The sequence below is a fragment of the Salvelinus alpinus genome, chromosome 10, assembly GCF_045679555.1.
Source record: "Salvelinus alpinus chromosome 10, SLU_Salpinus.1, whole genome shotgun sequence".
NCBI classification, from domain to species: Eukaryota; Metazoa; Chordata; class Actinopteri; order Salmoniformes; family Salmonidae; genus Salvelinus; species Salvelinus alpinus.
Window position 1 is genome coordinate 62,191,684 of NC_092095.1, and position 13,697 is coordinate 62,205,380.

Consider the following 13,697-nt stretch of genomic DNA (forward strand, 5'->3'; position numbering starts at 1 on the left):
AGAAAACAGGAGGAGATCTGGCCCATCTGGTCCATCAAAGGGATGATTCACTTATCTATTAGCGTCATGGCATTCACATCATTGGAGAAGTACTACATGATCACATCATTGGAGAAGTACTACATGATCACATCATTGGAGAAGTACTACATGATCACATCATTGGAGAAGTACTACATGATCACATCATTGGAGAAGTATTACATGATCACATCTTTGGAGAAGTACTACATGATCACATCATTGGAGAAGTACTACATGATCACATCATTGGAGAAGTAGTACATGATCACATCATTGGAGAAGTAGTACATGATCACATCATTGGAGATGTACTACATGATCACATCATTGGAGAAGTACTACATGATCACATCATTGGAGAAGTACTACATGATCACATCATTGGAGAAGTACTACATGATCACATCATTGGAGAAGTACTACATGATCACATCATTGGAGAAGTACTACATGATCACATCATTGGAGAGGTACTACATGATCACATCATTGGAGAAGTACTACATGATCACATCATTGGAGAAGTACTACATGATCAGATCATTGGAGAAGTACTACATGATCACATCATTGGAGAAGTACTACATGATCACATCATTGGAGAAGTACTACATGATCACATCATTGGAGAATTACTACATGATCAGATTTGAGCTACACCCGATGACCTTTCCATTAGTCCTGAATCCCAAGCAAATGCACAGCTGGTTGATAAATCTCCTCTTTGCATGGTAACACAACTGACGTGCATGTAGTTCAGTGACTCGACTGTGTCCCAACTGGGACCCCTTAGTAAGACTTGATAGCACTGTTTTCTATCGGTGCTATGGATACTTAGAGACCATGTGTGGGGGAGAGCTGTTATTAAAGCCATTGTGGTTTTGGAAGTAGAATGGCATAGCTAGCATATCATCCAGTGGAAGTCATTTTCTATGTCATTGGGGAGTCCATTGAATATGCCGTAATTTTCCCGTCCACGCATGGGTTCACTTGTTTGAAGGCTCCATAAATTATCTAGACAAGAAGTTGACACCCAATAGTGGAGTTGTACAGAGAAGAAGAAGAAATCAGAGGGTTATCCTTGTTTCCAGGGGGGTGGAGTAAAACCACTGAAACATCTCAGAGGGGATATGGGTGTTCCATGCCAGGGTTGGGTTAGGGTTAGGGTTAGGGTTGGGCTATGGTTAGGGTTGGGTTAGGGTTGGGTTAAGGTTAGGGTTAGGGTTAGGGTTAGGGTTGGGTTGGGCTAGGGTTATGGTTAGGGTTAGGGTTAGGGTTGGGTTAGGGTTAGGGTTAGGGTTAGGGTTAGGGTTGGGTTAGGGTTAGGGTTGGGTTTGGGTTAGGGTTGGGTTTGGGTTTGGGCTAGGGTTGGGTTGGGCTAGGGTTAGGGTTAGGTTTGGGTTAGGGTTAGGGTTGGGTTAGGGTTAGGGTTTGGGTTTGGGTTTGGGTTTGGGTTGGGTTGGGCTAGGGTTATGGTTAGGGTTGGGTTAGGGTTAGGGTTGGGCTAGGGTTAGGGTTAGGGTTGGGCTAGGGTTAGGGTTAGGGTTGGGTTAGGGTTAGGGTTATGGGTATGGTTGAGGCTAGGTTTGAACAGGATGTGGACATGAAGTTAGGGTTGAACCAGAATGTGGACATGAAGCTAGGGTTAGGGTTGAACCAGAATGTGGACATGAAGCTAGGGTTAGGGTTGAACCAGAATGTGGACATGAAGCTAGGTTTAGGGTTGAACCAGGATGTGGACATGAAGCTAGGTTTAGGGTTGAACCAGGATGTGGACATGAAGCTAGGTTTAGGGTTGAACCAGAATGTGGACATGAAGCTAGGGTTAGGGTTGAACCAGAATGTGGACATGAAGCTAGGTTTAGGGTTGAACCAGGATGTGGACATGAAGCTAGGGTTAGGTTTAGAGGTAGGGTTAGGGTTAGAGGTAGGGTTAGGGTTAGGGTTAGGGTTAGAGGTAGGGTTAGGGTTAGGGTTAGGGTTAGAGCTAGGGTTAGGGTTATAGGTAGGGTTAGAGGTAGGGTTAGGGTTAGAGGTAGGGTTAGGGGTAGGGTTGGGCTAGGGTTAGGGTTAGGGTTAGGGTTGGGCTAGGGTTAGGGTTATGGTTAGGAATGGTTTAGGGTTGGGTTAGGGTTGGGTTAGGGTTAGGGTTGGGTTAGGGTTAGGGTTAGGGTTGGGTTAGGGTTGGGGTTGGGCTAGGGTTGGGTTAGGGTTGGGCTAGGGTTGGGTTAGGGTTGGTTTAGGGTTGGGTTAGGGTTAGGGTTGGGTTAGGGTTGGGTTAGGGTTAGGGTTAGGGTTGGGTTGGGCTAGGGTTGGGTTAGGGTTAGGGTTGGGTTAGGGTTGGGCTAGGGTTAGGGTTGGGTTAGGTTAGGGTTGGGTTAGGGTTAGACATGTTTTGTCCAAGAACACCAACAGCGTTGGACTTTAATCACTGTAAGTCATTGTTACTTTAAATCATGGTAAGCCTCTACACTGAGCAAATATCTTTCTTAAGTGTGACCTTAGCTGTGTGGTAAGGTTACTTGTCACTCTGTATTTAAGTGAGCTACTGGCTGTGTCCAACGCAGGCAGACTGCCAATCTCAAAGATTACCTAAACGTCAACTTCATTCAGCATGGAGCGATCTGTGTGCCAAGAATGTTTGCACCTCAAATATACAGAGCAAAAGCAAAGGAATGTTATTGACATTGGCCACTTTACTTTCATCCCAGAACAAACCAATACTGTACAGCAACTCAATATTAGGAAGGTGTTCCTAATGTTTGGTGTACTCAGTGTACAATGATATCAAGGCTTGATAAATATAGATTTGTTTGATGAAATGACATATGCATTATAATATTGTAAAAAAATATTGACATTTTTATTACAAAAAGTGTCTGTTGGCTTTCAACCAGTAAATCTAACATACACAACACAGATCATAACACCATTGTCTTGTTAATCTCTGAACTATGAGAAAACATAGAAAACACATCAACAGAGACAACGTACACATTTAACCCCTTTTTCAATGGGTTGAGGATATTTGGTTCATCAAAACATATGGATGAATACAGTCGACTCCTGATATATACAAAGGCTTGGGATCGTCATGGTTGCTTGGGATCGTCATGGATACGTGGACTAACCCAAAGCAGCAGATATCAGATTTGAGAAATGAGAAAACCCAGAGAAACATGTCTTCATGGGCTATTGGCTATGGCCAAAAGGGGTTACTAACAATCACAATTCCAGTATGTCAATCTATACTCATTCCAACAGTTAAATACGCTATCAATTTATGTCTACACAATTGATTATCTACAACTTTTTGCCAAAATCATGTTCAAGTAAGTACAGCAACCAGGATATTTGATCATTTCAGTGGAGGCTATATAGTGTTAGCCTGTGCCATCCAGTCAGTACCCACTGGGCACAGATGTCAGTTCTATGTATAGTTTTGATTTACATTTGGTTGAGTTATCAACTAACGTGAATTCAATGTGAAATAAACAAAAAAATGTCACCAAGTCCTTGGATTTAGGTTTAAGTTAGGTGAAAAAAAATCTGAAATTCTCTTACGTTGATTTCTTTTTTCTACTCCAAACAGTTCAGCTTCATCACATTGAATTTGGGGGTTGAAATTACGTGGAAACAAAGTTGATTAAACCAGTAGTTAGTTAGTTTCCATGCAGGACAGTAGCCTTCCAGTGACATCCAGTGAACTTCAAGGGTCCTGCCAGCAGCCGCGTTACGCTTCAGGACACAACACCCCACAATGCTAACTGAAACCAAGTGAAGGCACTGAAGAAGACCATGTTTAGGGCAGGAAGGGACCCACACGTCCAAACTAACTAAGGACACAACAATTGAAGTCTGTTTGTTCACAGATTTGTGCAAGTAAGAGGTGCAATGCAGCGAACCTTTTTGACAGTAACTGTATCTAGATGTTTGATGGCTAGCTGAGCAGGAGGCTAGCTCATAGGATAAGGTGATGGCTGTGATAACCGAAGAAAAAAATGAAACAACAAAAATAAAACTATTTACAGCGCACTCCACCTTTAGAAAAATATCAGGTCATAGAAACAGAGTCAGTGAGACGTTGCAACAGCACAAAACATCACGCCTCATAGAGAAGACTTTAAATATCCATCCTCTTCATCAGGTCATTCTGCAGAGTCCATCAGAAGCACCATGGCAACAGAAGATACTTTCCTCTTTCTCAAGTCAAAGACAAAGGCATGTTTCTGAAAGGAAAGAGAGAAGGGAGGTTTACAGCTTAAATGTAGATAGTTTGTAATCTATCAGAAGGGAGTTTTACAGTTTAAATGTAGATAGTTTGTAATCTATCAGAAGGGAGTTTTACAGTTTAAATGTAGATAGTTTGTAATCTATCAGAAGGGAGTTCTACAGTTTAAATGTAGATAGTTTGTAATCTATCAGAAGGGAGTTTTACAGTTTAAATGTAGATAGTTTGTAATCTATCAGAAGGGAGTTGTACAGTTTAAATGTAGATAGTTTGTAATCTATCAGAAGGGAGATTTACAGATTAAATGTAGATAGTTTGTAGCTATCAAACCCAGCTACGACAGCACACTGTGGCTTACTACCATCTACAGCCAATATCGCAACAACTACACATTGCCTATCGGAATCAATGACAATATAGTACAAAAGTATATTTAAGACAAGCTAAGGTTAAGGCCTATTCTATGACCATTCTAGACATGTCAGGAATCAAAGAGAAAGTACCTTGAGGTTCACAGTGATCAGCTGGCTCTCCAGCATTCCTATGCTTCAGAGCTCGCTCTTCTGTCCAGCGCTCTGTCAGCACACACACAACACGAGTAGATTAGATTGAGGCTTTTGACAGTGACCGATGTGGCTCACAATTGCACACAAACCACACTACCGTACCCAACACTCAACAGTCTGATGGGCTTGAGATAGAAACTGTTTTTCAGTCTCTCGGTCCCAGCTTTGATACTGGTTAAGTTCCTTCCCAGCTGTAAACAGTGGAAAAGGAGAAGAGTTGGGCCAGTCAGAACCGGGATAGCTAGGACGGTCAGTTCAGGTACACTTCTGATCTAGAGATACGACGGCCAGTCTGCTGTACAAAGAGAATAGACAGAGTCTTTGTGAAAGGCAGATGGAAGGAAACCCAGTAAGGATAATAGGCTTTGGGCCTGTGTAGAGCCAGTCAGAGGAGGCAAACAGACCAAGAGAAGGGAGCGGGTTGGAGACAGTTCATAGGCCGCATCAAACATCCCTCTTCGAGGCAGAAAAATAACATTTTAAAGTTGACAGGCATCCCCAGGGTTTAAATAGCCATCACTAGGTGGCTTCCACCTGGTTACGTAACCCCGCACCTTAGAGGCTGCTGCCCCATATACATAGACTTGAAATTCCTGGCCACTTTAATTTTGGAACACTAGTCACTTAATAATGTTTACATATTTTTACTTTACTAATCTCATATGCTGTATTCTATTCTACCTTATTTTAATCTATGCCACTCCGACATTGCTCATCCTAATATTTAAATATTCCTTTAATTCCATTCTTTTACTTTTAGGTTTGTGTGTATTGTTGTTAATTGTTAGATATTACTGCACTCTTGGAGCTAGAAACACAAGCATTTCGCTACACCCGCAATAACATCTGCTAAACATGTGTAAGTGACAAATAAAATGTGATTTGACTTGAGTATTTGGCCATCCTGCAGTGGTGTTTTTGTCTGGAACTTAATACCTGGAACAGGTGAATGACTGACGCCCCCCACGGCCCCAGCTGCTTGTGTCTCTGTCTGACTTACTGAGCACTCTAGAACCTTCATACTCTAGAACCGTCCATACTCTAGAACATCCATACTCTAGAACATTCCATAGAAAGAGACAGACTATGGTCTGCATCTCAAATAGCACCCTATTCCTTATAAAGTGCACCACTATAGACCGGGGTCCATAGGGCTCTGGTCAAAAATAGTGCACTTTGTAGGGATAGTGTGCCATATTGGATGAGACCATAAGTGAGCTGACACAAGGCCAGTGAAACAGAAACTCTACAACTGAATGTCTAAATAGCACCACTAATGGTTTTGGAACAGGTAGTCTGGACTGGAGACGTTTCCTGTATAGAGGTTCTCATACTGTGTGAAGTGTGTATCCTGCTCCAGTCACACCACAGGCAAACAGACAGGCCAGGCCAGACAGAAAGGCCTCTTGTAGTCTGCTGCGTTCTAGTCTGCTCTGTTCCCTTTCCAAGGTCTGGGGTGACCATGGCCATACAGAGGACGTGTGTCCTGTCTTGTCCTCCCAGCCCCAAGGTAAGGAGAGATTTGACAGTCTGAACCCTGGCTCACCGCTCAGCATTAACCACTCAGCACTACGCTGAAAGTACATCATCTCCAGCTAGCTGGAGGTTTAGTGTATCAGGTGGGCCAGCCTACTGTAGTCTGGCTATACCCACCACCATCTGACAGACAGACAGACGGACAGACGGACGGACGGACGGACAGACAGACAGACAGTAAGAATGCACACAGACAGACAGTAAGCAGACAGCATCAGCAACTCACACTTGATGCTGCCGTACAAAGTCTGCAAACTGACGGTCTTTGGCACACAGCTCAATTATCCTTAGGCGGTCCTGAATTTGCTGTGTGAGAGAGAGAGACAATGAGAGAGAAAGAAAGAAAGAAAGAAAGAAAGAAGAGAAAGAAAGAGGGAGAGAGCGAGATGTGGGGGTAGAGAGAGAGAATAATGTGGGGGGAAAGAGAGTGAGTGAAAGAGAGAGAGGAGAGCGAGGGGAGAGAGAAGAGAGAGAGAGAGAGAGAGACGGTTATGTAACATTAGGGGTTGATGTAAGGCCGGATGGATTTGTGTTGGTTTCCATACTGCCTGCCCAATGCTGGTGTCTGGGCTAGCACTCCTCTGCCACCATAAGCACTGAAGCTAAAGACTCAGGGTGAAAATAGAATCTCATACACACGTGTTACAGTGCCTTATTTACACCTAAAGTTGATTGTTGGTAACACTTCGGGTTACCTAGGTCCTATATCGCAATACTACATGTATGTAGTATTGTATAATGTATAATGTACTCCAGTGTATAATTGCCAATTAGTACTAACAGTTTCACAGTACTTTACACTTTAGCTCTAACCTTCTTGTATTTACTTGAAAAACATCTTGAACAACGTTAAGATCCCTGGAATGATCTGGAATGATCTCCATAGAAATCCCCCAGAGAGCCAGTCTGTTGCCAACTGTCTGTCTCTCTCTTACAGTCCTCCCAGCAGTCAACCACTCAGACAGCCTCTACGTACCTCTCTGGTGAGCTCGGAGTTGTCGTAGATTTGGAGTATCTCGTCACTGCAGAAGTCCACAGAGGTGTCTGCGCTGCCCGTACTGTGGTGCGGCACGTCATCTTCGTACCGTCTGTAGTACTCTGCCGTGGCCACATCACTCTCATACATGGGGTTGAACTTGGTGGCTCTCTCTAAGGATGGCACACTGTCCCGATCTCTGTGAAACAGGAAGGAGAGGGGCAGCGTTATTAAGAAGGCCCCTTTCAAAACATGTAGAACTAAGAACAGATATAGTCCTTGGTTCACTCCAGACCTGACTGCCCTTGATCAGCACAAAAACATCCTGTGGCGCACTGCACTAGCTTCGAATAGGTCACGCAATATGCAACTTTTCAGGGAAGTCAGGAACCAATATAGTTAGGAAAGCGAAGGCTAGCTTTTTCAAACAGAAAGGTGCATCCTGCAGCACTAATTCCAAAAAGTTTTGGGACACTGTAAAGTCCATGGAGAAAAAGAGCACCTCCTCCCAGCTGCCCACTGCACTGAGACTAGGAAACACTGTCCCCACCGATAAATCCACGATAATCGAGAATTTCAATAAGCATTTCTCTACGGCTGGCCCCGCTTTCCACCTGGCTACCTCAACCCCGGCCAACAGCTCTGCACCCCCCGCAGAAACTGGCCCAAGCCCCCCCGCTTCTCCTATCAAATCGGAGGGCATGTTGTCCAGACCTCTGGCAGTCTCTTTGGGGGTGCCACAGGGTTCAATTCTCAGGACTGACTCTTTTCTCTGTATATATCAACGATGTTGCTCTTGCTGCGGGGGATTCTTTGATCCACCTCTACGCAGACGACACCATTCTGTATACATCTGGCCCTTCTTTGGACACTGTGTAAATAAACCTCCAAACAAGCTTCAATGCCATACAACTCTCCTTCTGTGGCCTTCAACTGCTCTTAAACGCTAGTAAAACTAAATGCATGCTCTTCAACTGATCGCTGCTCGCACCCGCCCGCCCGCCTAGCATCACTACTCTGGACGGTTCTGACTTAGAATACGTGGACAACTATAAATACCTAGGTGTCTGGTTAGACTGTAAACTCTCCTTCCAGACTCATATTAAGCATCTCCAATCCCAAATTCAATCTAGAATCGACTCCCTATTTCGCAACAAAGCCTCCTTCACTCATGCTGCCAAACATACCCTCATAAAACTGACTATCCGGCCTATCCTTGACTTTGCTGATGTCATTTACAAAATAGCCTACAACACTCTACTCAGCAAATTGGATGCAGTCTATCACAGTACCATCCGTTTTGTCACCAAAGCCCCATATCTACCCACCATTGTGACCTGTATGCTCTTGTTGGCTGGTCCTCGCTACATATTCGTCGCCAAACCCACTGGCTCCAGGTCATCTATAAGTCTTTGCTAGGTAAAGCTCCGCCTTATCTCAGCTCAATGGTCACCATAGCAGCACCCACCCGTAGCAGGCACTCCAGCAGTTATATTTCACTGGTCATCCCCAAAGCCAACATCTCCTTTGGCCGCCTTTCCTTCCAGTTCTCTGCTGCCAATGACTGGAACGAATTGCAAAAATCACTGAAGTTGGAGACTTATATCTCCCTCACTAACTTCAAGTATCGGCTGTCAGAGCAGCTTACCGATCGCTGCAGCTGTACACAGCCCAACTACCTACTTTTTTTTTCTGCTCTTTTGCACACTAGTATTTCTACTTGCACATCCTCATCTGCACATTTATCATTCCAGTGTTAATTACTAAATTGTAATTACTTCGCCACTATGGCCTTACCTCCTTACTTCATTTGCACACACTGTATACAGATTTTCTATTGTGTTATTGACTGTACGTTTGTTTATCCCATGTGTAACTCTGTGTTGTTGTTTTTGTCGCACTGCTTTGCGTTATCTTGGCCAGGTCGCAGTTGTAAATGAGAACTTGTTCTCAACTGGCCTACCTGGATAAATAAAGGTGAAATAAAATACATTAAAAAAAATATGTGTGTTGAAAGCAATGGAGGCAGGAACATTTTCTCTGGTGCAATAGAAAGGTGGCTGATGACACACCACTGAGAATGATGTGTTCTGTCTACTTACCGGTAATAATGATGAACAATAACATTTCAGCCTGTACGTGCGGTGCGGCCAAGTGAGTCACACATACAAACACACCCACAGCCGTATGGGGTTGGCATGATACGTGATGACCTATGCCAGTGGGTGGGAAGTGACATTGTGTCCTGTCCATTCTAAACAGGATGTCAACCTGATATCAACCTACGTTGGCATGCAACACACAGACAGACACATGATGTTATTCTGTTGTACTGGCCTGTACCTAATGACATCTCTCTCTCTCTCGCTCTCTCACTCACTCATTCACCCTCTGTCTCGGACTCTCTTTCTTTCTGTCTCCCTCTTTATTTCTCCCTCTCTCTATATATATTTCTCTCTCCCTCTCTCTTTCTCCCTCTCTCTATATATATTTCTCTCTCCCTCTCTCTTTCTTTCTCCCTCTCTCTCTATATATTTCTCTCTCTCTCTCTTTATTTCTCTCTCTCAATTTCTCTCTATATTTCTCTCTTTATTTCTCTCTCTCTATTTCTCTCTTTATTTCTCTCTCTCTATTTCTCTCTCTTTCTCTCTCCCTCTATTTCTCTCTTTATTTCTCTCTCTCTATTTCTCTCTCTTTCTCTCTCCCTCTCTATTTCTCTCTTTATTTCTCTCTCTATTTCTCTCTTTATTTCTCTCTCTATTTCTCTCTATATATTTCTCTCTCTTTCTCTCTCCCTCTCTATTTCTCTCCCTCTCTATTTCTCTCTATATATGTCTCTCTCGCTCTCTCTCTCTTCCTCTCTATTTCTCTCCCTCTTTATTTCTCTCTCTCCCTCTCTCTTTATCTCTCTTTATTTCTGTCTCTCTCTTTATTTTTCTCTCTCTCTCTTTATTTCTCTCTCTTTCTATTTCTCTCTCTCTATTTCTCTCACTCTCCCTTTCTCTCTCTCTCCCTCTCTATTCCTCTCTCTCCCCCTCTCTTTATTTCTCCCTCTCTATTTCTCTCCCTCTATTTCTCTCTCTCCCTCTCTCTTTCTCTCAACCCTCTCTGTCTTTATTTCTCTCTCTCCCTCTCTCTTTCTCTCAACCCTCTCTGTCTTTATTTCTCTCTCTCTCCCTCTCTCTTTCTCTCTCCCTCTCTCTTTCTCTCTCCCTCTCTCTTTCTCTCTCCCTCTCTATTTCTCTCCCTCTCCCTCTCTCTTTCTCTCTCCATCTCTCTTTCTCTTTCTCTCTCCCTCTCTCTTTCTCTCTCCCTCTCTCTTTCTCTCTCCCTCTCTCTTTCTCTCTCCCTCACTCTTTCTCTCAACCCTCTCTGTCTTTATTTCTCTCTCTCTCCCTCTCTCTTTCTCTCTCCCTCTATATTTCTCTCCCTCTCTCTTTCTCTCTCCATCTCTCTTTCTCTCTCCCTCTCTCTTTCTCTCTCCCTCACTCTTTCTCTCAACCCTCTCTGTCTTTATTTCTCTCTCTCTCCCTCTCTCTTTCTCTCTACCTCTCTATTTCTATCCCTCTCTATTTCTCTCTCTCTCCCTCTCTCTTTCTCTCTCCCTCTCTCTTTCTCTCTTTCTCTCTCCCTCTCTATTTCTATCCCTCTCTACCTCTCTCTTTCTCTCTCCCTCTATTTTTCCCTCTCTCTTTCTCTCTCCCTCTCTATTTCTATCCCTCTCTATTTCTCTCTCTCTCCCTCTCTCTTTCTCTCAACCCTCTCTGTCTTTATTTCTCTCTCTCTACCTCTCTCTTTCTCTCTCTCTCTCTTTATTTCTCTCTTTATCTCTTTATTTCTTTCTCTCTCTCTCTCCCTCTCTCACATTCCTACCACAGATGAAGTTTCATTGTGAGTTCCCCGCTGCCTGTAGCTCACTCCAGCTGCTGCTCCATATCTGTAATAAACAACATCTGACAATCTGCGCTGTACTAAATAAAAGACTTTCGGCACAAACATGAATGTAATTTCCCTTTTGGAAATGTTTTGTTAACTATACATTCCAACCATTGAACAGGAAGTGTTGTGGACTGCAGCTCCATCAGATACAGTCTTTACATTATACAGTACGCCATGTTCCATCAGCTAAACACTCATATGAGAAACACCCTGAACTGGTCAGGAGTCCAATCTAGCAGTCTGTGGACAGTTTATTGGTAACAGTGGGTGACTGTAGGGCGGGGCTGCTAGAAGGGCCCATGGTGCTAACATGGGCATTGGCCCAAGGTCTATCTGTCGAGACCAGGCCTTGTGTCACTAGAAGCAGGCGGGCTAAACTCAGGGCAGCTGCCGAGACACACACTGATTCATAAAACAATCACACACACATTCACACACGCCTACACATGGATGTGTAACAGTATAACTTTACGTCGTCCCCTCGCCCCGACACGGGCGCGAACCAGGGACCCTCTGCACACATCAACAACAGTCACCCACGAAGCGTCGTTACCCATCGCTCCACAAAAGCCGCGGCCCTTGCAGAGCAAGGGGCAACACTACATATTGGTTTCAGAGCAAGTGACGTAACTGATTGAAATGCTACTAGCGCGTACCCGCTAACTAGCTAGCCATTTCACATCCGTTACACTCACCCCCTTTCAACCTCCTCCTTTTCCGCAGCAACCAGTGATCCGGGTCAACAGCATCAATTTAACAGTATAACTTTAAACCGTCCCCTCGCCCCGACACGGGCGCGAACCAGGGACCCTCTGCACACATCAACAACGGTCGCCCACGAAGCATCGTTACCCATCGCTCCACAAAGGCCACGGCCCTTGCAGAGCAAGGGGCAACACTACATATTGGTTTCAGAGCAAGTGACGTAACTGATTGAAATGCTACTAGCGCGTACCCGCTAACTAGCTAGCCATTTCACATCCGTTACAGATGCATGCATACACACACACACACACACACACACACACACACACACACACACACACACACACACACACACACACACACACACACACACACACACACACACACACACACACACACACACACACACACACACACACACACACATATATATATACTGTTGATCCTGCAACTCAGGGCTTCTAAATACAATCAGCACTGTTTTGATACTTCTCAATAAACATGTCCTGCTCTCATAGTTGTTTCTCTCAGACAGATTCTCGGTCAAGCACCCCGTTAACGATGCTCAAAGCTTCACTTAACCAAAACATTTTAGGACAACCATCTACATTTATTTTCTGTCTACACACCAGTATAGTATTTATTAACCCAATTAAGTACTACTACATACAGTACCAGTTAAAAGTTTGGACACACCTACTCATTCAAGGGGTTTTCTTTATTTGTACTATTTTCTACATTGTAGAAAAATAGTGAAGACATCAAAACTATGAAATAACACATATGGAATCATGTAGTAACCATATCAAAATATATTTTAGATTTGAGGTGCTTCAAAGTAGCCACCCTTTGAATTGATGATAGCTTTTCACACTCTTAGGATTCTCTCAACCAGCTTCATGAGATAGTCACCTGGAATGCATTTCAATTAACAGGTGTGCCTTCTTAAAAGTTAATTTGTGGAATTTCTTTCCTTCTTCATGCGTTTGAGACAATCAGTTGTGTTGTGACAAGGTAGGGTTGGTATACAGAGGATAGCCCTATTTGGTAAAAGACCAGGTCCATATTATGGCAAGAACAGCTCAAATAAGCAAAGATAGACAACAGTTCATCATTACTATAAGACATGAAGGTCAGTCAAAATGCAACATTTCAAGAACTTTGAAAGTTTCTTCAAGTGCAGTCGCAAAAACCATCAAGCGCTATGATGAAACTGGCTCTCATGAGGACCGCCACAGGAAAGGAAGACCCAGAGTTACTTCTGCTGCAGAGGATAAGTTCATTAGAGTTACCAGCCTCAGAAATTGCAGACAAAATAAATGCTTCACAGAGTTCAAGTAACAGACACATCTCAACGTCAACTGTTCAGAGGAGACTATGTGAATCAGGCCTTCATGGTCGAATTGCTGCAAAGAAACCACTACTAAAGGACACCAATAATAAGAAGAGACTTGATTGGGCCAAGAAACACGAGCAATGGACATTAGACCGGTGGAAACCTGTCCTTTGGTCTGATGAGTCCAAATTTGAGATTTTTGGTTCCAACCGCCGTGTCTTTGTGAGACGCAGAGCAGGTGAACGGATGATCTCCGCATGTGTGGTTCCCACCATGAAGCATAGAGGAGGAGGTGTGATGGTGTGGGGGTGCTTTGCTGGTGACACTGTCAGTGATTTATTTAAAATTCAAGGCACACTTAACCAGCATGGCTACCACAGCATT

The 13,697-nt window shown here is 43.8% G+C and overlaps 1 protein-coding gene across 1 annotated transcript in view; it reads right to left on the reverse strand.

Moving 5' to 3' along the window:
- Nucleotides 1–2,863: 2,863 nt before the first annotated feature.
- Nucleotides 2,864–13,697, reverse strand: part of LOC139532961 (titin homolog) — a 37,572-nt gene continuing 26,738 nt past the window's right edge. The window contains exons 12-15 of the mRNA XM_071331106.1: nucleotides 7,334–7,532; nucleotides 6,584–6,663; nucleotides 4,759–4,830; nucleotides 2,864–4,253 (exon numbers count right to left, since the gene is read on the reverse strand). Of these exons, the coding sequence (XP_071187207.1) occupies nucleotides 4,797–4,830; nucleotides 6,584–6,663; nucleotides 7,334–7,532 (313 nt within the window). The 3' untranslated portion in view covers nucleotides 2,864–4,253; nucleotides 4,759–4,796. The remainder of the gene's footprint in view (nucleotides 4,254–4,758; nucleotides 4,831–6,583; nucleotides 6,664–7,333; nucleotides 7,533–13,697) is intronic.